We start from the raw sequence: 25,298 nt of genomic DNA, 5'->3' as shown, positions 1-25,298 counted from the left end.
ATTCTCTTGGAAGGAACAGGCATGTAAATGTCATATAATAGTTCTTTGAGACTTTCAAAATTTGACATGACCTCTTGTTTTTTGTATGATATATCCTGTTTGACTGTTATGTATTTCTCTGCAGAGGATGATGGAAAACCACAGATTTTGGTGCTTCCTGTACCCGTGCCAGTGTTTATTCCTGTTCCCATGCACCTGTACACCCAGTTTGCCCCAGTCCCGCTAAGTTTACCACTACCCGTGAGTTTCTTTTTTGGTCTACTGATAATGCTAGAACTCTCCTGTAAAGCTGATTAGTACAGGGCAAGACCATATCTGCACCCTTTGGGGTTTTTTGATACATGCCAGAAATCCAGTGCTGTCCTATGCACTCTGCAGTGTTTCTTTTAGAAATGGTATATGCCACGCCCAGCTCACTTCTGTGGACTACAAAACTCCTTCAGCCATGTTATGGAGATGAAAGGCGATGCCCTGTAGTATAAACACACTTTCTGCTTTTGAGTGACAATGCTTCTCCTTCATTGATGTATGATTAAACAATGCTGTGACCCTAGGATAGGAAGTGTTACTGGCAGTATCACCATGTAAAAAGGGGGAAAGCAGGTCAGGGGAAAAAAAAACCTGTTGTAGCCACCAGATCTAAGCACTAGTAAGCTGCATTATATTATTTTGTTTCTGGGCTTTGCGCCACTTAAAATGTGAAGTGATAAAATTCAGATAAGTTCTAATGTAATGTAAAAATATATAGTCATTGATATAAGGCAGCTTTTTTACTTTTTTGTAAAATTGTCCAAAGGCAAGAAGTTTGTTTTTGAATTGATTAATAAACAATTGTCTTTTTAACAAAAATAAAATTGATTTCTACTACTATATATAACAAATTGATTGTTGCAAGTATTTGGCTATAAAAGGTCTTTTGGAAACGTGTAATAAAATCATGCCAAAGTGTGTCACTAAACAAAGGCATAGTAATATGTTTTTATTTTAATAAAGCTAACAATTTATTTTTTCTAATGAAAACTAGCATTTTACCTGTGTTGGTTTGCTGCAGTGCTATTGTGTGTTGTGGTGCAATACCTTTTGAAAAAATACTGCAGGTTTATTTTCCTGTCCACCCCTGGTACTTTGGCATCCCATTAAAAATAAATGGGCCGCCTTAATGCAGCACACTAAAGCAGACAAATGTGAACTTGATGATTTCACTAGTGCAGAAAAGCTACTAACCTTTGTGTAGCTTTACTCACTGTCTTTTATATGTATGCTTTAAACTCTGGATTGCAATTGTCAAATCATTTGTAAAGTTTTTTTATGACATGTAACAATCAAATTTATTTGTAGGTTCCAGTCCCAGTGCTGATCCCCACAACTCTGGACAATGCTGATAAAATTATAGATGCAATTGAAGACCTCAAAGAAAAAGTTCCATCGGATCCCTTTGAGGCAGACATTCTCCAGATGGCAGAAATGATTGCTGAAGATGAAGAAAAAGAGAAAACATCACACGGAGGTGAGCAACAATAGAGGGTGTAGTGTGAAGAGCTTTGGCGAAAGTAGAGCTTGTTATTACCATAGTAATTTTCATTGATCTCCAGAAAAAAGAAAATTATGGTTGATGGGCATGTTTGTCATTACTTTGCTTTCACATTATTCTATTCTGTTGTCTGAATCGTGAGTGCAGTGTTGTACCTTGGTCATGTTTGGCTTTGTGTGCACAGGCAGAGAGTGTTTGAAGCAGAAAGTAGAAGAATCTCATGATGGGATTTGTTGAACAGGGGCACCACAATCTTACCTTTTCTGCTTCCCCACATACTCATGTCTTTCTCTTGATAAATAACTGGGGGAAAATTCACAAAACTATATTACATGTGATATTTGGGTCATGTGACACATTTAGTCCAAATAATGCATTTGATAATGGAAATTTTGCAAAAGTAAATGCTTGTTAAATACCGCATAAACCTATCCATTTGCTAAAAAAAAAAAAGTAAACAAAAACTATAGCGCTATTTAACCACTTCAGCTCTGGAAGGATTTACCCCCTTCCTGACCAAGCTCTTTTTTGCGATATGGCACTGGGTCGCTTTAGCTGACAATTGCGCAGTTGTACGACGACGTACCCAAACAAAATTGATGTCCTTTTTTCCCCACAAATAGAGCTTTCTTTCGGTGGTATTTGATCACCTCTGCGGTTTTTATTTTTTTAAGTGACAATTTTGAAAAAATTAAAAAAAAAAAAATTTTTTTTTTAACTTTTTGCTATAATAAATATCCCGAAAGAAATATATATTAAAAAAAAAAAAAATAATAAATTTCTTCCTCAATTTAGGCCAATATGTATTCGTCTACATATTTTTGGTAAAAAAAAAAATTGCAATAAGCGTATATTGATTGGTTTGCACAAAAGTTATAGCATCTACAAAATGGGGGATAGATTTATTGGATTTTTATTAATTTTTTTTTTTTTTTTATTAGTAATGGCGGTCTGAGATTTTTATCTTGACTGCCACACTGCGGCGGACAGATCGGACACTTTTGACACTATTTTGGGACCAATGACATTTATACATTGATCAGTGCTATAAAAATGCTGTGTAAATGTAACTGGCAGGGAAGGGGTTAAACATTAGGGCGATTAAGGGGTTAAGTGTGTTCCCTCAGCATCTTCTAACTGTTGGGGGGATGGGCTCACTAGAACAGATAAAAGGGACAAAATAGGGATTGGCGCTTTTTACCTCACTAGAACAGAGATCACTGCTCCCGATCACTGGGAGCAGTAGATCCCTGTCATGTTGCTAGGCAGAACAGGGAAATGCCTTGTTTACACATGCGCAGAGCACACTGGTTAAATCGCTGGAATATGGACGTTCTGTCCAAGGAGCATGTGACCTGCTTGCTCTTCAAGGAATGACACCTCTTCAGACCAATACCCTTCACATTATCATCAATGATATCACTGGAGGCAAAAGTGCTCATCTGCCTCAGTGTGAAGAGTCCAGAGAGGACTTTCACTTTCCTTCCCCCTATTCTTGGAATAGAGACAATTAAGCTTTCCAAGCCTGATTCTCTGGCTTGTTGCAAGGCAGCTTGCAAAACCCCCAGCGAAGCCTAGGTGTCGTTACATCCCCCATCCCCCCACCCAATTTTTTTTCTTCTAAGTGAAGGAACCTCATGGGCTGTTGGATATTTTTTTTTTTCTGGGCACCCTTCACATTATCTTCAAGGATATTACTGGAGGCTTAAAGTGTCCATTTACCTCAGCGTAAGTAATCCAGTGTGTGAATGAGTCACCTCCCTTTCCTTTCCCTGTTCTTGGAATAGGCATGCCCGCCGAAGGGTAGTTTTCCCTTCGGCAGGCAGGTAGCCTAATTCTACAGGGTGCTTGCCTCAGGGTCTGACTTAGTGCATTCCCATGGAAACCCCCATTTTGGTACACTCAGACAACCTCTGTTGAAACAGTCAAGCTGGGCCCTATTGACCTGGTGGTCTAAATGTCTCCAGGGTTAGGATGAATCTTCCGTCATCAAAAATCATGATGTTTATTCAGGAAAAGAAACTAGCGCATTCTGGCTCTCATGTCTATACCCTTTATCTCGGCTGTTACAGGAGAGTTGTGTGACTGTGGGTCACCCTCTTAGAGCCCACCTGTCTCCAGTCTCTTCTTAGATTACATCAGCTCTTTCCTTTGCTGCTCTGGTTCAAGTTTCTAAGCAGACTGAATTGTCTGTCCCTGAGAATCGGTTCGCTCCTGGCCCGTTGAGTCAGTCTTTAGTTCTGGGGATGGAAAAGACTTCTCTTCCCACCCTTTTTAACAACTATACATTTTTGTCTGTCTTAATATTCATTCTGCTAATGGCCTACAGGAAACCTTAAAAAGCAATCAGGGTAATTTGTTTTGAAGCATTGCTCTCTTATGACATTACTCCATTTCAGGTGCACATAATTCAGCCTCTCTGACAAAAAAGATTTTTCTGCCACTGTCTCTGAATTCTTCAGAAAGCATTCAGCACTCCTAGAACCTTCGGTTTTCAGAAACCAAAAAATGCTACTTTTTCTCTCTCCCTCTGACTCTGTTCGTGGCTCAGAGATGGAATCTTCTAACCTGTTTGAAGATGAAATGAAGGAAAGCTAAGGGGATGCAGATATTGTAGTGGGGCTGCAATTTTTCAACACCTGCGTTTTATAAAGCACAAACTGTGGCCCAGTCTTTGCCTGGCAGCTCCCGAGTGTCCATTGCCTAAACCAAACCCCTAAGGCAGTCATGGCGAACCTTGGCACCCCAGATGTTTTGGAATTACATTTGTACTGCATAGTGCATGAGCATCATGGGAAATGTAGTTCCAAAACCTCTGGGATGCCAAGGTTCGCCATCACTGCCCTAAGGGCACTTAGAGGCAGGCCAAATAAAAAAAGACCTTTCCTAACGGAACACAACTTAATAGTGCATTGAGGATTGACCTAATCCTGAAAGAATATTCATTCTCCTCAAGCTTTTTGCTGAAATTTGTCCTATGAAAAAGGAATTGCGTAAAAAAAGAAAAAAAAAGCCTTTTTTTTTTTTTTTGTGTGTGAACACGCTAGAGAATGTCATTTGTCAAGTCTCTAGAATGTCTCTTATCTCTGTGCACGAATGCAGGATTATGGGGTTAAAAGCATGGTCTGCTGAACTTGCTTGTAATAAGCACCTTTACATTAAATTCATCCAGGAAGCCACTGGTAAGAAGGTGCTCCTTTCACTAAAAAAAGAAGCTTGCAATGCCTTCATCTAATACTACTTCTGCTCAGCAGATGGGGCCAGTTTGCTCTCCCTAACAAAAACGTGATACTTTGTTTCAAGTGAGGTGATGGCTATTGTAATTTGCGCCAGTCTGGATGTGAGACATCCTAGACTTCTGCGTTAAAGGGTTACAAAATAGAATTTGTCTCTGCCACCTTCCCACTCTCTACCCTTCAGTTTGACAGCATGAGCTCAAAAACAAAGAAAATTTACTGGCTGCTTTGTTACAACTTCAGTCACATGGAGAGAATGTACCAGTTCCTTTAAGAGAAAAGGTTCTGAGATTTTATACAAACCTATTGACTGTCCTCGAACCAAATGGGGACCACCCAAGATTGGACTTGGGTCTCTAAACAGATTTCTTTGTTTACCAAAATTCCAGATGGAATCGGCAATATCTATCATTGCTTCTCTGACAAGGTGAATGTCTGGCATCAGCCGACGTACAAGATGCTTATCTTCCTATCCCCATCTTCCCACTACACCAAGGCTTTCTACACTTTGCTGTGGGGGACCAGTACTTCCAAATTGTTACATTACCATTTGGGCTCTCCTCTGCACTCTGAATATTCACAAAAGTGCTTGCCCTGCTTTTTGCTTTTTTGTGGATTCTGGGCATCCGTGTTCCATGTCACGTGGACAACCTTCTATTGAAGAACTCCTTTGCTACAATATTGTCAGCTAACATCAAAAGGACTGTTAGTTCCTTCATACCTTCAGCTAGTAAATACATGTTGCAAAGTGTCCACTCCAGCCCTCTCACTGTCTGAAGTACCTGAGTTTAATCCTGAACATAGCCCAAACCAGAAACGTTCTTCAGAAAAGATTGCTTCCTTAAAATGTTACTGAACCCACAGCAGTAAAATCTGTCTGTAAATGCAGCATAGCATGCTTGTTATACTCACTGTGGAACTTAAGGTGTTAATCCTTTGCATTGTGTAAAAAGGCTGTTTTATACTGTATGCACAGTTTCTTCCCTCCTGCACTATCTGGGGAAAGCCAACTAACACAGGCAGGGTATGCTATTTTATGCTGGAGAGAACAGTTACTTGTTCTCAGAGCTAGCCAGGTCACATGATATTGGCATCACACATGTGGGCGTGTATACAGACTGAAGTGAAAGTCTCCTCCTACCTAAACTCCCAGGACTGGAAAAACTGCAGTTTATCACTGACTGTGGTATACAGATCAGCCAAAAAGTTATGTAGTGGCAATATTTGAATGTAAAAAGATTTATAAGCTGTGTGGGGGGGGGGAGCACGCAGATGAACTATTTCTCATATTACTGGGTTTAGTAACACTTTAAGGTCCCACATGCATACCCTCAGATCCAAACTGCATCCCTCAGTTCACTTCAACGCGAGTGTTCTGGGCCTAAGGGAGCCATCAAGACTATCTCTACAACACTTGATCTTCCTTCTTCAGGGTCACCCAGTCAGGTGCAGTTGAACAATGCTACAGCAGTGGCCTACATAAACCATCAGGGGGGCATGAGAAGTCAAGCTGGCTTAAGAGAAATTCATTTGATACTCTCTTATGCATAATTTCACATTACAGCTGTCTGCCATCCACATCTCTACTATAAACAGTTGGCAGGCAGACGTTCTAAGCTGTCAATGCAATGCATAGACCAGGGAGCATTGTCTCTCTGCCTTGAGATTTTCCACACTCTGTCAACAGTGAGCAGAACCAAATGTGTACATCCTGACCTCCCAGGTCCAACAACAGACTTCAGATAGTAGCCAGGACCAGACATCATCTTTTCTTTGCATTTGATGCCCTGGAAATTCTTTGGACTCCATTGAAGCTGACCTATGCCATCCCTTCAGTAGAGATTCTGCCTTGACTACTACGCAAAATAGAGATGAAAAGGGTTCCAGTGAATCTCATCATAAATTAATTCACCCAGAAAGACTCTGTACACACACACAGTTGGAATTTTGGCAGTCCAGCCTTGGCTTCTCCCAAACAGACTAGCTTCTGGGTCACTTTCCGATGGGCTGCACTGCTGCATTCTGAACGCTTTTGCATTCATTGAGATCATGCAAATTCATCTCTGACTAGAGCCCATGCCGAGAAGCTAACCATCTGTGTATAGAATGCAGCAGGACAACCACTTGGCAGGGGGCCCAGAAACTAGTGAAGATCACTGCAGTAGCGTGATACTACAGTAAATTCTGGCTTCTAGAGCAGGGATCACTAATTGGCGGACTGCAGTTCGGACTCAGATCGAGTGACTGTCCTGTCCGAACAGAAAGCGGGAGTCTTTTCAAAATAACAAGTGGGTAGTCGCTGCTTGTTAACAGAATAAGGTGGGCAGATCCTGCAGCTCCTCCCACCCCCTGCCCTGCTGTGAGGCTGACAGCAGTGGCCAAGCTGGAGACCCAGAAGAGGACACCCCAGGCTGATAAGTGCCTCTGCCCTGCCGAAGGTAGAACAGTGCAGGGGAGGCTTGCATTGAATGTGGCACCGTGATATAAATGAGCACTGTTTTGTGGGGGCACTGCAATATAAGGGAGCATTATAATGTGAAGGGGAACTGAGAACACACTGGGACTGCTTTAATGGGGGGACAGTAATGTGAAAGGGGATCTGTGATGTTAAGGTGGGGGATTGTGATGTGAAAGGGGGACCGAGGACACTGAATTGAAGAGGGGTCTGTGATGTGAAGGGTAGGCTGAAGACATTGATGTACAGAGGAGAGACTGGTGTTATAGCACAAACCTCAGATTCAGTGACCTCTGCCAGAAGGAAATTTTACTGACTAGACCTCTGTAAATTTTAATTCAAGACACCTGTTCTACAGGGATTCTCAGGTTTGGTACTGTATATGCATAGTTACATTGGTCCAGCTATACAGTATGAAACTATGTTAAAAAATATCCATACCTGGAAGTCTGCAAGCTGAAAGAAATGTTTTGCCTTCAGTTATATTTAAAACGGTAAATGTGTAAGATCTTGTTGCTGATCACCAAGATCTATACCCAACTAGCACTGCATAAAGATTGATGGATTATTATTTTTCATAATTGCCAGTCTTGGATAATAAGGTAAGCGCTATTTTGAAATTGCTGTGTTTTGATTGTCACAGACCAGGGCAGTACATACAGTGGAGACTTGGAATCTGAAGCAGTGTCTACGCCACACAGTTGGGAGGATGAATTAAACCACTATACTTTAAGGTCAAACAACTTGCAAGAAACTGATGCAGAGCTTCAGCAGCTGTCCAGGGTGGGAATTGAGCAGGACTTGGAGACAGACTTCCCAACAGGTTTGTCAATTGTAGATCTATTAAAAAAAAAAAATTGGAGCATTTAGTTTCAACAGACCTGGACATTTTAGACTAGATTCACACTACTGCATCTCGGAAGCGCGTTCACAATCATGCACATTCCCCACACATAAAACGCACTGCTGTTTAGCACACCCATGAAGGTGCCATTAATTCTTAATGGCACCCCCATGCACTGGAAACTGGTGTGTTTTTGCCCACAATAAAGTGGATGTAAACCCTCAGATATATACCCAGTGAAGTCAACAGCCTCAGATGATACAGAGATAAAACAAATCTCCCTATATAAGTTTTACACACGGCACAGTGGTGTAGTGGTCAGCACTTTCACCTAGTAGTAAAAAGGTTCCAAACCACTACACCACCTGCCTGGAATTTGCATGTTCTCCCTGTGCCTGCGTGGGTTTCCTCCGGGTACTCCGATTTCCTCCCACACTCTAAAGACATGCTGGTAGGTTAATTGGATCCTGTCTAAATTGACCCTAGTATGTATATGTATGAATGTGAGTTGGGGACCTTAGATTGTAAGCTCCTTGAGGGTAGGGACTGATGTTGTGAATGTATAATAGATATGTAAATCGCTGCGTAAATTGACAGCTCTATATATGTACCTAAAATAAATAAATATCTGCTTTTTTCAGCTTGCTATATTCTTTAGCAAATGCACAGCATGTTAGAATTGTTTTCTTCCTCTTCAGGACTGGGAGTGAAGTCTTGGCATACACTGGGTGACAGCTGATTGGAGGAAAGGCACACACCCCCACTCCACATAGGCAGAGGAAGGAAGGAGAATAGACCAGCTCTCTGCTAATCTGTTTATAGCACCCACCCCACACCAAATTTCAGGCTAGTTTTATTTAGTTGTCTGAGAACTTGTCAGAAGTTATCATGCTAATAACAGAAGAATGGAGCAGCAGAAAGACAGGGACTTAGGGCTTTGGAGAGAGATAAGTAAACATTACAGATATTTGTGCTTACGTCAAATTTCATGAATCATGTTTACATCCACTTTTAAACTAGCGCCATGCAATTCAGTCCAGTGCGATCTAAAAAAAAAAAAAATCAGCCTTCTCCCCCCCCCTACATTTCTGGGGGTAGGACTGCTTGCAGTGATGTGAAAGAAGCCTTACGCTAACTTGAATATCCTTCATTAAATATGTATGTGTAAAATTTCCAAATCTGAAGTCTATTTGTTTATTAGGTGTTTTAGCACAAACCACACTTAACCCCCCTTTTTTTTTTCGCCACCAACATAACTTATGGGTGGCAGTTATGATATGTAAGCACACTCAAAGCCACAATTGCAGCCATGAGTTTTCTTTCTTAAAAACAGACTGTGGGCTATATTGTAGAAAAGATCCGGCAGCTATGAAGCCAGGCAAATCAACTGATCGAGGATGCTGTTTCCTCAGAGTTGTGCGAGTACACAGGATGCGTCAGTGTTTCAAAAGATGTCTCAAAGAGTAATGCCGCGTACACACGAGCGGACTTTCTATCCTACTTGGTCCGGCACACTTTCCGACGGACTTTGTCCGCCAGGTGCGCCGGACTTTAAAACGAACGGACTTGCCCACACACGCCGGGATTTTCCGGCGGGCTAAGTCCGCCCGTCTTTCCGACGGACTTTCGCCGGAGTTCCGGCGGACTTTCAGAATGAACGGACTTGCCCACACACGGACAAGTCCGTTCATTTTGAACGTGACTCAGGTGCGACGGGACTAGAGAAGGATGTCAATCTTGCCGCTTTTATCGGCGAGATTGACACCTTGCTAGCCCCGTCGCGGGGCATACCAGGCCCTTAGGTCTGGTATGGATTATAAAGGGGAACCCCGCTACGCCGAAAAAACGGCGTGGGGTCCCCCTAAAATCCATACCAGACCCCGATCCGAGCACGCAGCCTGGCCGGTCAGGAAAGGGGGTGGGGACGAGCGAGCGCCCCCCCCCCTCCTGAACCGTACCAGGCCGCATGCCCTCAACATGGGGGGTGGGTGCTTTGGGGGAGGGGGGCGCCCTGCGCCCCCCCCCCCAAAGCACCTTGTCCCCATGTTGATGAGGACAAGGGCCTCTTCCCGACAACCCTGGCCGTTGGTTGTCAGGGTCTGCGGGCGGGGGCTTATCGGAATCTGGGAGCCCCCTTTAATAAGGGGGCCCCCAGATCCCGGCCCCCCACCCTATGTAAATGAGTATGGGGTACATGGTACCCCTACCCATTTACCTAGGAAAAAAGTGTAAGTAATAAAACACACTACACAGGTTTTTAAAATATTTTATTAAACAGCTCCGGGGGGGGATCTTCCTCCGGCTTCGGGGGTCTTCTTCCGGCTTCGGGGGTCCCTCCGCTTCATCTTCTCCCGGCGTCCGGTTGGTTCTTCTCCGCTCTCCGGCCTCTTCTCCCGGTGTCGCAGGTCTTCGGCCGGCCCCTCCGCTCTCTTCATGTAGCTCTATTGCGAGCGGAGGTCCGGACTTCTGGGCTTCTTGGCTTCTTGGCTTCTCTTCTCTTCTCTTCCCCCAGATGTTGACACGACGCTCTCTCCGGCTGGACTGGTCTCTGAGGGCTGCGTTGTGACTTATATAGGCGGAGACCCCGCCCCCATATGATGTCACAGTCCCTGGGCATGCTGGGACTGTGACGTTTTAGGGGGCGTGGTCGACCACGCCCCCTAAAACGTCACAGTCCCAGCATGCCCAAGGACTGTGACATCATATGGGGGCGGGGTCTCCGCCTATATAAGTCACAACGCAGCCCTCAGAGACCAGTCCAGCCGGAGAGAGCGTCGTGTCAACATCTGGGGGAAGAGAAGAGAAGCCAAGAAGCCCAGAAGTCCGGACCTCCGCTCGCAATAGAGCTACATGAAGAGAGCGGAGGGGCCGGCCGAAGACCTGCGACACCGGGAGAAGAGGCCGGAGAGCGGAGAAGAACCAACCGGACGCCGGGAGAAGATGAAGCGGAGGGACCCCCGAAGCCGGAAGAAGACCCCCGAAGCCGGAGGAAGATCCCCCCCGGAGCTGTTTAATAAAATATTTTAAAAACCTGTGTAGTGTGTTTTATTACTTACACTTTTTTCCTAGGTAAATGGGTAGGGGTACCATGTACCCCATACTCATTTACATAGGGTGGGGGGCCGGGATCTGGGGGCCCCCTTATTAAAGGGGGCTCCCAGATTCCGATAAGCCCCCGCCCGCAGACCCTGACAACCAACGGCCAGGGTTGTCGGGAAGAGGCCCTTGTCCTCATCAACATGGGGACAAGGTGCTTTGGGGGGGGGGGGCGCAGGGCGCCCCCCTCCCCCAAAGCACCCACCCCCCATGTTGAGGGCATGCGGCCTGGTACGGTTCAGGAGGGGGGGGGGCGCTCGCTCGTCCCCACCCCCTTTCCTGACCGGCCAGGCTGCGTGCTCGGATCGGGGTCTGGTATGGATCTTAGGGGGACCCCACGCCGTTTTTTCGGCGTAGCGGGGTTCCCCTTTATAATCCACACCAGACCTAAGGGCCTGGTATGCCCCGCGCTCGCCGCAATAGGAAGATTTGTTTTTCCTATTGCAGCGAGCGCGAGATGCAATACCATCCCCTCGTGTCGTATTTGGTCCGTCGGACCAGCCTACACACGAGCGGGCTTTCCGTCGGACCAGCACACACACGAGCGGACTTTCCGCCCGAAACTGAGTCCGACGGAAAGATTTCAAACATGTTTAAAATCTAGGTCCGGCGGGCTTTTGGGAAGAAGTCCGCCGGAAAAGTCCGCCGCCGCCCACACACGGGCGGATTGTCCGGCACACTCTGGTCCGCCGGACCAAGTATGCCGGAAAGTCCGACCGTGTGTACGCGGCATTACTGTTAAAGAGCCGTCACATAGGGGGCTTTATCAACCACCTTGTGATAGCAGTTAGGAGGGAAAAAAATTAAAGCGCTTAATGGGGAAACAAAATGTTTAAATTTCAATTCCCTACCCCAACTAATGTACACAAACACAGATTAAAAAAAAAAAGTACACAAACACACATCTACATAAATGACAATTGCTCAACACATGTTTGGTATCACAGGTGCATGTAAATCTAACAAGTCCACTCAGAGTCCGTGGCAGATGTTACTAAGTAGAGGGAATGGAAACCAGAGATCTCCCACTGATCTCCCTTTGCTAGAATGAACACTGAAGTGATGTGCGTTACGCCACTTCTGGTTAAGATTGTCACTTTCCCAACAGAGGCCATGGAGGAGCACAAGCTGCACCATATTGGCTTCAATGGAAAGCCTGTGAGACATCAGGGGGTGTACATGGTATAAATCTCTTCACACACCGGCCACTATTCATAGTGAACTCTAACCTGATGACCTGTAGGGGCTTTTAAACCATCGCCTATTGAAAATCTTAAATACTGAAGTTATTGTTTCACAAGCATGCACAATTTTAAGGTGTCTTTTTACTCAGCACAATCTCATCTCACCTTTTACATTTATTTATTGTTCGGTACCTACTGTATTTACTCAGCATAACCTCATCTGTGTTGTAATAAAAATTGGGTAACTATATGCGTGTTTGTGCTCAAATTTAATTTAAATGTCTTTCTTTTACAGAAAATTTGCACATGATAAACTGTTGCATTAATACCGTATAACGTTAAAATTTAGAGCCGCAACTACTTTACTTAACCAGGGTCCCTGCTTCTAAACACTATATAATGTTTGGAGGTTTTAAATAGATAGTAGAGGACACAGGCTGGCTGAACACTGGCAAAGATTTGAACATGCTCCCTTGGGCGCAACCCTATAATACAAACACACTCTGTGAACCTTCATTTTTTGCTACTGTCCTTAGGTGGTGGACCTCTTCTCCCTTATGGAGATGTTTCTATTTCTAACTAGTAACTATAGCCGTAGAAGCAGTGCATTTGGAACGGACTCCCACCATGGCACTGAGTGGAATAAATGTAGTTAGCCGCAGGGTACTATACAGGTCCAGGACTATTCCTATGGTCCCCAGACCCTGAACACCCCCCACTCCCCAGGGGAATGCCTACTGTCACAAGCAAGCCTGGACCCATACAGGAACAGAGTCAGCATAGAACCCAGGTACCCGGAAGTGACATCAAAGGGGGCAGTGACACTTTTCAGAGTATGCGCGATCGCTCCTTCTTTATAACCTATAGACAGAATGCAGGAGAAAACCGCTTATATATCCACTGGGGCAGGGAAATGGGCAGGGGCTGGGCGGTACTACTAAAAGCTGTTAATAACATTAAAAGGCCAGCTGCGAGAGAGCCACAGATGCAATGTATGTTACAGTACAACCCTCACTTTTTTGTAAATAATTTATTATATCTTTTCATGTAACAACACTGAAGAAATAACACTTTGCTACAGTGTAAAGTAGTAAGTGTACAGCTTGTATAACAGTGTAAATGTGCTGTCCCCTCAAAATAACTCAACACATAGCCATTACTGTCTAAACTGCTGGCAACAAAAATGAGTACACCCCTAAGTGAAAATGTCCAAATTGGGCCCAATTAGCCGTTTTCCCTCCCCGGTGTCATTTGATTCATTAGTGTTACAAGGTCTCAGGTGTGAATGTGGAGCAGGTGTGTTAAATTTGATGTTATCGCTCTCTCTCATACTGGTCACTGGAAGTTCAACATGTCACCTCATGGCAAAGAACTCTTGAGGATCTGAAAAAAAGAATTGTTGCTCTACATAAAGATGGCCTAGGCTATAAGATTGCCAAGACCCTGAAACTGAGCTGCAGCACGGTGGCCAAGACCATACAGTGTTTTAACAGGCCAGGTTCCACTCAGAACAGGCCTCGCTATGGTCGACCAAGGAAGTTGATCAGCGTCATATCCAGGGGTTGTCTTTAGGATAGAGTTGTATGAGTGCTGTCGGCATTGCTGCAGAGGTTGAAGGGTTATGGGGGTCAGCTTTTCAGTGCTCCGACCATACGCCGCACACTGCATCAAATTGGTCTGCGTGGCTGTCGTTTCAGAAGGAAGCCTCTTCTAAAGGTAATGCACAAGAAAGCCCACAAACAGTTTGCTGAAGACAAGCAGACTAAGGACATGGATTATTGGAACCATGTCCTGTGGTCTGATGAGACCAAGATAAACTTATTTGGTTCAGATGGTGTCAAGCGTGTGTGGCGGCAACCAGATGAGTACAAAGACAAGTGTGTCTTGCCTACAGTGAAGCATGGTGGTGAGAGTGTTTTGGTCTGGGGCTGCGTGAGTGCTGCTGGCACTGGTGAGCTACAGTTCATTGAGGAAACCATGAATGACAACATGTACTGTGCTATCTTGAAGCGGAGCATGATCCCCTCCCTTAGGAGACTGGGCTGTAGGGCAGTATTCCAACATAACGACCCCAAACACACCTCCAAGAGGACCACTGCCTTGCTAAAGAAGTTGAGGGTAAAGGTGATGGACTGGCCAAGCATGTCTCCAGACTTAAAACCTATTGAGCAGCTGTGGGGCATCTTCAATTAGAAGGTGGAGGAGTGCAAGGTCTCCAACATCCACCAGCTCTGTGATGTCGTCGTGGAGGAGTGGAAGAGGACTCCAGTGGCAACCTGTGAAGTTCTGGTGAACTCCATGCCCAATGGTGGCCACACAAAATATTAACACTTTGGGCCCAATTTGGACATTTTCACTTAGGGGTGTACTCACTTTTGTTGCCAGCGGTTTAGACATTAATGGTTGTGTGTCGAGTTATTTTGAGGGGACAGCACATTTACACAGTTATACAAGCTGTACACTCACTACTTTACATTGTAGCAAAGTGTAATTTCTTCAGTGTTGTCACATGAAAAGATATAATAAAATATTTGCAAAAATGTGAGGGGTGTACAGTACTCACTTCTGTGAGATACTGTATATACACAAACAGAAAAAGGGGAAACGGACTGTACAACACAACAACGAGGATGAATCATAATGGCAAGTGAAATACAAAAGTGTTACGGATGGGACCACCGGTCCCAGCAATAGTATGGGGCAGGAAAAAAAACAACATAGACTCCGGTTTGAAAATGAATAAAAGCTCATGATACTTTTAGAAGGGAAGTATGCGATTTAGAGTGTGTGTATGTGTGTGTGTGTGTGTATGTATATATATATATATATATATATATATATATATATATATATATATATATATATATATATATATATATATATATATATATATATATATATATATATTATATTATTTTGTGTGTATATATGTGGAGATATATTTATATATTGTGTATGTATATATATATATATATATATATATATATATATAATATGTTATTTTTTGTTATCCAGCGCACCCTACCCATCCACTTTCTCTACCGGTTTACATTGCAGAGTCTTCTCCCTTCATAGCTGCCCTTATACACCAAAGCAAACCTCACCCCCTGTGCATCACAGTCCTTCCCTTTGCATCTGCCCTGCCCCACACCGCCCCCCCCCCCCCCCCCCCCCTTTTTATATCACAGCCTCTTCTTCTACAGCCCCACCTTGTACAGTATAGCAACTCTCATTACAACATATCCCCCTTTTACATCATAATCCCCCTTGCCTCCCCTTTACATTGTAGCCTTTCCTTTACATCACAGTTGTCTCCCTTTATGAAGCATATAGCAGCCCGCCCTCCCTTTTACACTGTATTGGTTGCAAAGCACTCAAACTGCTAGGAATGACATTGTTTCCCTTGCATCGGAGCAGGACCCTATTTTAACACCTGCCTCTGCCTTCTCAGATGCACAAGAAGTGGCTTACCTGACCAAGGCAGATCTTTCTGCAACTAACGGCTTTAATAGAGTCATCCTTGTCTGGAGCTCAAAAGCGCCAGGCTTTTTCACCTCCACCTTCTCTAGCTGAATCTGAAGTGGCTTCCCACAATATGCTTGTCAGTGTAGATACGCTCACTTCTGCTGTGTGCAAAAGCCTCCGTATAGTTGCACTAGATTTTCCTCTATCTGGCCATGCCCCTCTGGGTACTAAAAAAACTTGCAGTCTAAAAACCATTCCACATTCATAAAAAAATAGAATGAGCAATTTATGCTGATTGGATTTCTACTGAAACATTTTACAGTCCCTATAGAAGATATTCCTTCATTTAAGGATTCTGCAGACAGAAAAGTTAAGACACTCTTAAATGCTCTCTTACTCTTGTAGGTCATATCACAGCTAATTGGACAAGGGCAATGAAAATCAACAGGATCCTTTAGGTCCCGTGCACACTAGACGTTAAAATAACGTTATAAAAACTTCAGTAGCTTTGCAGTGAGTTTTTTAATGTTTTTGCAATAGTGGGGGGGGGTTTTTTGCGTGTTTTTAGCGTTTTTTTTCTCATTTTTAGAACTTTTTTTTTCAATGGATCAAAAACATTAAACGCTGGTGAGCAGATTTTTGAGCGTTTAGCAGTGTTTTTTGACATTAGAGCGTTTTTACACCTGAAAACAGCTGAAAAACTCCCCTCAAAACCCACTAGTTTTGGGGGTTTTTTAAAGCCAAAAACTGCTAATAACAGCCTATGTGTGCATGGACACACAGGATAACATGATGGGGAGTATAATGGCTGTAGAAAAAAACGTCTGAAGCCAAAAACAGCTGCTGTAAAAACGTCCAGTGTGCATGAGGCTTTTGGATCAGACACTGGCAGAGTACTTACAAATAATGCCTTCAGCCTCACTCTTCTGTCATAATGCCCTAAACCAAGTCCTGACACACATAACCAGAATGTCTCATTCCGGTTTCTATGCACAGAATATCTTGTTGAAAGCCTGGTGAGCTGAAGCTTTCTGTAAAAGACGCCTCACTTGTATGTCCATTGAAGGAGGAGGTTTCTTAGATGTTCTTCACAAGTTCATAAAGGATGTCATAGGAGGGAAGGTCCTTCTTCCACAGTGGAAGGCTTCAAAACCACCTTTCTCCAGTGTTCTCTTTAGGCTTCATTTTCATATCTAAGATTCAGCCTAGTCTTTAAATGCAAGACTTGGAACACAAAACTCACCAAAGCCCCCCAAAGCCTTCATGTTGGAGGGGTTCTGTCGCTCCTAAGGGGGTGGGGGACATCTGTTACAGTTGTCATTCCTCAGGATCATGGAGGTCTCGCATGTATGGGTTCAATTGGTGGATTTTAAGGGGTACAAAATATTCAGAATACTTATTAATCCCAAACTGAAATTACTAAGATACCATTTCAATTAAAAAGACAACACAAACATCACAATAACAAGGCACAACAATAATAAACTTGCAATAACCGCAATTAATACCACATAAAACTAAATTAATACTGTACTGTAATCAACCATACTATCCTATTAAAATACTACACAGAAAAAATAACAGATTTGAAAAAACAGAAAATCAAGCAATCGACATGCAAATGACACCACTTTTTCTAGCATTATCCAAAAAGGATTACAGATAGTTAACCTAATACCAACGTAATATAAAAACGACACAAAAATCTGTAACATAAACTAAATTAATCACCTCCTGCCTGCCATATTGACAATTGACGGGCACAAGGCTGCTCTCCTTCTGGGACGACGTTGTGATCAGCTGTGTCCAATTACAGCTGATCACATGTAAACAAGGAAAGGCTGGTTATCAGCATGCCTCTCCTCACACTGACAGCGTGTGAGGAGAGGCGAGCCAATCAGCGGCATTTCCTCATTGGGGAGATCTACACAGATAATCAAGCCACTGATCATCAGTGCAGCCCTAACAGTGCCCATCAGTGATGCCAGTCAGTGCCTATTAGTGAAGCCTCATCGGCGCACATCAGTGAAGGAGAAAAATTACTTGGTTACAAAATTTTTTGACAAACTAAGAAACACCCCGCCCCCACCCCACCCCCCCCCCCCCGAACATTTTTGGTCTCTTAGTTTTTTTTTTTTTATTTTTTAGCAAAAATAAAAAACCTAGTGATTATTAAATACCAAGAAAAGAAAGCTCTATCTGTTTTTAAAAAAATGATAAACATTTTGTTTGGGTACAGCGTTGGATGACTGCGCATTAGTCATTCAAAGTGCGACCTCTCTGAAAATTAGCCTGGCCAGGAAAGGGGGTAAAAGTGCCTAGTGTTAAATCCTTATATCCAGCACTCACAGAAAAGAATTATTTAATTTTGATGGAAGAGACAAGCTGCGCTATATAAATGCAAGTAAACAATCCGTTGTGTATCCACAACGCAAAAAGTGCAGTTCATACGTATGACACCCAGGTGAGCTAATCCTTAACAGTGCCACCACCTAATAAAAGACTTGCTTACCAGATAGTAAGCAAGAAGGAGCGGATGGCTAAAACCCCATTGACAACGTCAACCTGTGACGAAACGCATCTGGTGGAGGATACGTGCTGACGTCACCACACTGTTGTCCGAGGAGAACGGGTATCTCTATTTTAGCCGGCCAGCTCTGCTTTTAGCGCGAATATTCTGCAATTCAAGTGCAATACTTTTTTACTAATAAACCTTATAAAGCGAGATTACGCTATGGTTGCTTTTCTTGTATATCCCGAATACCCTGATCACTGCTGAGTTCTATGGGCTATCCACGCTGTGGAGGAATTGGAGCACGGATACAAGTCAGTGACTGCCCCTGTCTGGACGCCTCTGCCGGTGTATTGAAAGGCCCTGGCTGGGTCTTAGCTATCCGCTCCTTCTTGCTTACTATCTGGTAAGCAAGTCTTTTAATTAGGTGGTGGCACTGTTAAGGATTAGCTCACCTGGGTGTCATACGTCTGAACTGCACTTTAGTGTTTTGGATACACAACGCATTGTTTACTTGCATTTATATAGCGCAGCTTGCCTCTTCCATATACTACGTGCATTTTTTGCTATATGCTGCTGCTTTTGCCTTTTTATATTTGCATTTATGATTGATATAATTTATTTTTAATAGGATCGCTGTATGTACTCGAGCACTTTTTTTTTTTCCCTTTATATTTAATTTTGATGGCCACAGGCAAAAATGATTGTGGAACTTATTCCAGGCGAGTGGGTCCGCTAACTGATTGTGTCTAGCTACAGGATAGAATTTTTCTTATCCACCAGAGAATTTCTTTCCCTCTAATCTTCGCATTCCGCTATGGAGCGATTCGGCCTTGTGCAGGGAGGTGCAGGATTTGCTGCACCAGGGAGCGATAGTTTGCGTGCCCAAGCTGGAATGGTTACGGGGAGTTTTACTCCAACCTAGTCACAGTTCCAAAAAAAGGACGGCACCTTTGAATACACCTACACCGGGATGTGTTCGGTCAGATCTGCCAGTGCTGGGGGACCCTGGATGTTTATCTTTTGGCACCACGCCTTAGCAGGAAGGTACCAAAGGTTGTGGCAAGTGCGTGGGACGCCCTGGCGGATGCAATGGATTTGTTGGTGGGACCAGAATTGTGTCATACCTTTCCACCGCTCAAGCTGCTCCCGCCTGCTATGCAGGATAGAAGCCAAATGGAATCTGGTAGCTTTAGGCTGACCTCATCGTCCATGGTATGCCGTCAGACACTCCCTAGCGATTGCCTTTTTGGAAGGACCTCCATTCCATTCAAACAAGCTGCAATTTAAATCGCAACCTTTCTTACTCTTTTCTTGGGGATGTACCAGGGTCTAGGAATATCAAGCCTTTGTTCTCTACTGTACGATTAAGATAAGAAGTTTTTTTTAAATTCATATCTTGGCGTACAGTACTGGTCACCCTCCACTCTGTTCCTGTGTCACTCTGCATTATTTGCCAAAAAACTCAGGTCTCACGGAGTGGGAAAGGGTTAATAGGGGTATCCCCAAGGGGCATGTCCAGCAAGCTTTGCTAGTGTCGAATCACTTAAAGATAGCAGCCTATAACCCTGGGTCTTTGAATGTCCAGCCTGTGCCCTGTACTGTAAGACAAGATTTTTATTTTTTTTTTAAATAAGTGACCTAGTTTGTGGTGGATAGAGAATTCTGGCTGAACAAAAAAAACAAAAACCCACAAATAAAGTGTATGCACAGCTTTAATTTCACCCAAAACCCGACAGGGGCGCTAACCTCCAAACTTTAGCTAAAACTGAAAAAAACATGTTTTGAATCAAGTAAACTCTAGAATGAATTTTGGTGGCAAATGTGTTATAGAATATTATTCAGTAGCCAAAAAGCAAGACTGCACATTGGTACCTGTTCTTTTTAATTCACTTTACAGAATCATTTGACCCACTCAATAAAGGTTCCAGTGCATTTGGCCGGTCCAGAGGCAGACGAAAACACAGAGATGGATTTCCCCAACCCAAAAGACGGGTAAGTGGGAGCCTCTTATCCATGTAAATCCTACTAGTAAAGGAGGAACTCAAATGTGTCCAGAGGAATAGTAGTTTTTGGGGATATCCTGCTCCTAAGTAGATGACTGATGCAGTTCTTTTAATTTGAGGAAATACTTAGCATTCATATAAGCAATAGACAAATTAATATTTTGCAATATGTATGCAATTGCAATATTTTGAGAGTTTATTTCCGGGTTCAAACGGTAACAGTCGCGTTTTCTGTGACGCTTTTTTTTTTTCTTCTTCTTCTTCACAAATGCAAGTACATATTCGGTATGCATCTCTCTATAATGTTTAATTAGCCTTATCCATAAGGACTAAGAAGTGATCCTTGTGCATACATTTTGTCATAATATGACCACTCTTGGCTGAAGAATAGCATCTGCCTTGAAGGTGATGAATATGAAAAGGCACAACTCTTATGAATAATCTTTTCTCATTTATTGCAGGAACTGAGAACATTTTACATTGATGCATTAAAAGCCAAAATGTTTACGATAGGTTTGGTTGAATAACATAAGCATAATTTCATAAGTCCAGAAGTACAAAGTGTCCCAGAGCATTTTTTTTACCATTTATGTACTGCTCTTGTATTTGTGAACAATCTTAATTTAAATTCTTACTCAAAGTTTAATTATGTTTAATTGTGTAAATGTCTTTTTTCTTTTTTTTTTTTTTACTTTTTCATTCATGTAGTTGCACCACATCTCATAGGCATGCTTAGAGTGGAAACTTTGCACTCCATTATGGGTTCCATTTAGGGTGAAGGGTTCCCTTATACATCCACTTATTACAATGACTACTCTGGTCTAAAGCTGGCACATGACCAATTCAATACTGTTACCATGTTGTACTGTACAGTGCAATAGAAAGTTGGCACCGTCCTCGAGCATTGTCTTTGAGCGCAGAAACCTTGCATCTTCTTTTAAGGCCAATTAAATTCAGTTGTGGATCATTTACATTATTGTACAGATGATGCTGTCCTATATGAAAGCAAATCAGTTGAGCACAGATTTAACTTCTCTAACAGTTCACAGCATTATTATTATTAATTTTTTTTTTTTTTTTTTTTTTAATAGGGTCGCAAAAAGTCAGTAGTAGCTGTGGAACCACGAAACCTTATTCAGGGTTCATATCCTGGATGTTCGGTTTTGGGTTCCACATTAAAATATATGTATGGGGTAAATGCTTGGAGGAATTGGGTACGGTGGAAAAACTCTCAAGAGGAGCCAGAAGACATCAAGTTTGGAGGTAAATTCAATACTTAAATCAGGTAACCAGCGTATATGATAAACTGTGGCACCAAATTTCATACATTTACTGTAAAGGAGATGTTTTGTACCTCTTTACATGTACATGTCTTGTGTTCTTTGTGTAGTGGGCAAGCAGGGTAGGCTTATTGACACGAGTTCACAAGAAACAGTCTATTGGATTACCTATTAGATGGTCTACTAAAACACTTAATCATGTGAGGTAGTGGTAGTTTTCATTTCAGAACTGTGTTTTACCAGGGTTGACAAGCATGCATTTTTCACTTCCCACAGCCAGTCCATTTTTCAGGACTCTCTGTACTTTACTGCAGGGGTAGGCAAACTTTCAGTGGTTGAGATCTACTTGGACAACCTTGTGGAATGCAAAGATCCCAGGGGCGGGGGGTGCGTCGCCCTTTAAAAAGAAAAAAAGCCTCCAATAAAAACACGTCTTCTGCCCTGCTGCAAATCACTCCCCCCCACAGTAATATCCTTTGCCACACACACCTTTTCACTTAGTATCCCCCCAAGTATTATACTATGCCCCCTCTCCCCACACACATCCCCTGCCATCCCCCTCCACTGTAGTGCCCTCTGCCCCCCCCCCCAATAGTGTCTTCTGCCATCCCCCTCCAATGTCGTGCCCTCTGCTGCCCCTCCCTCCCCCCATAGCAATGTCCCCCCCCCCCCCCCCCATAGTGTCCCATAGTAGTATCTTCTGCCATCCCCTTTCACTGTAGTGCTCTCTGCACCCCAAAGCAGTGTCCTCTGCCATCCCCCTCCACTGTAGTGCCCTCTGCCCCCCATAGCAGTGTCTTCTGCCACCCTCTTCCACTGTAGTGCCCTCTGCCCCCCCCCCCCCCACCACACACACACACACACACACCTTTATAGTAGTGTCCTCTACCATTCCCCTCCACTGTAGTGCCCGCTGCCCCCCACCCCTCCATAGAAGTCTCCTCTGACACCCCCCCCACACACACACACACACACACACACACACTAGTGCTCTCTGCCCTCCTATAGCATTGTCCTCTGCAAACCCCCCCCCCCCATCTGTTTTGCCCTCTGCTACCCTTTAGCAGTGTCCTCTGCCCCCTGCTCTGTAGTGCCCCCACCCAAGGCACTATCCTCTGCCCCTCTACAGGTGTTTTCTCTGTCACTCCCAAAGAAGTGTTCAGAACACAAAGCTGTAGGTAGCTCTCTCCTACCTTACAGCGGCTTTACATCACAGAGGAATGAGAGGCAGCCCGGTGCTGGATAGAAGGCGGGACCGGGAGCAGCTTTAGTTAACTTTTCATGTTAAGCTGATGATTGGTTGCTAGGACCGCCTAGCAGCAAATCACCTGCTGGTTAACTTGCAAAGTAAACTAAAGCAGCTGCCATGCTCCCGCCTTCCATTCAGCGCCGTGCTGATTCTCAGTCCACTCTGCTAGTAAAGGGAGAGCAGCGCTGGTGGAGATAGGGGCAACAGCTTGGCACAGACCTGATTGTGATCTACCTGTCAACTTCCCACAATCGACAGGTTGCCAACCCCGGCTTTGCTGTGTCACCATGGAGAACAAGAAAAAGATACACAGTGACAGAGTATGCAGAACTGACCAGCAGCTTTAACGTAGACCTATTTTCTCATTGCTAATTCAGTTTTGTCTGTTCAGTATGCATTCCTCTGATACGCTAATTTTTTATTTATTTTTTTTTTTACTTTTTTTAGTTGTACAATTTTTAGTGTGTGCCAACTAGAAAATTGGTGAAATATGCATTTCTGTGATATGATGTGTATGGTACATGTTTACCTAAGAATATTGTTTAATCCTCTAAAATTCTCTATTTCCTTCCCTTTCCCTTCTAGTGCGACCTGTAAAGTTAAAAGAAGATATTCTATCATGCACCTTTGCTGAACTAAGTTATGGTTTGTGCCAGTTTATTCAGGAGGTACAACGGCCAAATGGAGAAAAATACAATGCAGACAGCATCCTATATCTGTGCCTTGGAATTCAGCAGGTAAATGATAGCAGTGGGTTTAACATCCATTGCCAACAGTGTCTATCTATACCACCATCCATACTTTTGTATTACATAGGAAAAGAGTGATGAAGTTTGTTACCTATAGGAAGACTTTAAAAAAAAAAAAATTGTGCTTACCACATAAATGTATCACTCCGTCAGAAGTATCCTTGAGTGGACTAATAAATTTAAATTTTTTATTGTTTGTACTGTAAATTACAAATTATATTGGCTTTTGACCAGTAGCATGGTCATAGATATGCATATTATGTAGTAATTTACAGTTAGCTAGTTTGTCTATAGTTGTGGTCTGCAGGAAGAAAAGGAAGTGCAATATCAACAACAGCACTGATATTGACTCTAGGTCCTTTAACCACACTAGAAGTGCATCACATAGGCGTATTCTAACATATGTGCTTGGCTTAGTCTGCCATCATTCAGCCAATCTCTCTTCCATTATATCCTCTGACTGAGATATTAAATTATCCAAAATCCATATAGGAAGGCTAAAAGCACTCAAGTCAACAATGTATTTTTCTGGATCTATTTTGCTCAGATGTACACAGTCTCTCTAATACACTTGACATGGACTGTGAGAAGCTTCTATAACCTGATGTTATGGCTACATGCTTATTTCTGCCGTGTGCAAAAGCCCCACTTGATTCTCTTCTGTCTCGCCATGCCCCTCTAGGTGCTGAGACCTGCAAAGTCTAAAAAGACATTCCCCATTCATGAACAAATAAAATGGACAATTTATGACAGTTGGGGTACTCCTGAAAAGCCCTCTGAGAATTATTGATGGGTTATATTCAGCAGAAAAAATTCCCCAAAAAGTGGACTGTTCCAGTATTATATCCTACTATTTCAGTCTTAAATATCTTACTGTCCCTAAAGAAGGTGTTCCGTCAGATGCAGACAATTTGAGACGCTCTAAAAGGTCTCTTTACTCTTGCAGGTCCAGCCCAGCAACCGGCTGCTGCCGGTAGCTATTTAGAGTAAGACTAGGGCAATGAACAATCAACAGGATCCTGTTTTCCAGCACACTAACAGACATTGTCTTTCACCCTCCTTTTTCTATGTTGATGCCCTAGAACAAGTCATGACATTTCCAGAACGGTTCACATTTCTGTCTATATGTGTGGAATATTATGGCTAAAAGCCCGGATAGATGATACCTGTGTAGAAAAAGATGCCTCACTTTTGAAGAAGGCTTCCTCTTTGGTGATGCACTTGACAAGTTGAGGAAAGAATCTTCTTCCACAATGGAAGGGTTCCTACCTCCTCTAAAACAAGAGAACCTCAGCGCCCTTCCCAAGCCACAGTTCAACCTTTCCTTTCAGCACAAGACATGGAACACAGTACACCAAGTCTACCCCACAGTCTTCACCACAATGAAGGGACATCCTTGTTCTTACTGGTGGAGGGATTCCTGTTGCAATTTGCATTCTTCTTGGTCACAGACATCCTAGACCTATGGATTCAGTCGGTGGTTTCAAAAGGGGAACTTAAACTAGCCATAATCTACCCAAACCGTCCAGTTTGTAGTCTGTCTGTCTGTCTTTTGTCCTAGGGAGTGGTTTTTCCGGTCCTTTTGGAGGACAAGTTCAAAGAGTTGTTAAAACCTCTTCGCGGTTCCAAACCCCAATGTAGGGTATTCGTTCTAAAGTTTCAAATGGATTTTGCAAGGTCAGTTATTGCCT

At 43.3% G+C, this 25,298-nt stretch overlaps 1 protein-coding gene across 1 annotated transcript in view; it reads left to right on the top strand.

Annotated features, from left to right (window-relative positions):
• ZMYM4 (zinc finger MYM-type containing 4) overlaps positions 1-25,298 on the top strand; it is a gene marked incomplete in the record, with an annotated part of 194,477 nt that overhangs the window by 156,903 nt on the left and 12,276 nt on the right. Inside the window, 6 exon segments of the mRNA XM_073615589.1 lie at positions 125-240; positions 1,339-1,507; positions 7,866-8,045; positions 20,224-20,318; positions 21,421-21,592; positions 23,444-23,595. Of these exon segments, the coding sequence (XP_073471690.1) occupies positions 125-240; positions 1,339-1,507; positions 7,866-8,045; positions 20,224-20,318; positions 21,421-21,592; positions 23,444-23,595 (884 nt within the window).

Source organism: Aquarana catesbeiana, linkage group LG02 (assembly GCF_042186555.1).
Source record: "Aquarana catesbeiana isolate 2022-GZ linkage group LG02, ASM4218655v1, whole genome shotgun sequence".
In the NCBI taxonomy this organism is placed as follows: Eukaryota; Metazoa; Chordata; class Amphibia; order Anura; family Ranidae; genus Aquarana; species Aquarana catesbeiana.
The sequence above is the reverse complement of the archived record's forward strand: the minus strand, read 5'-3'. Positions and strand labels throughout refer to the sequence as shown.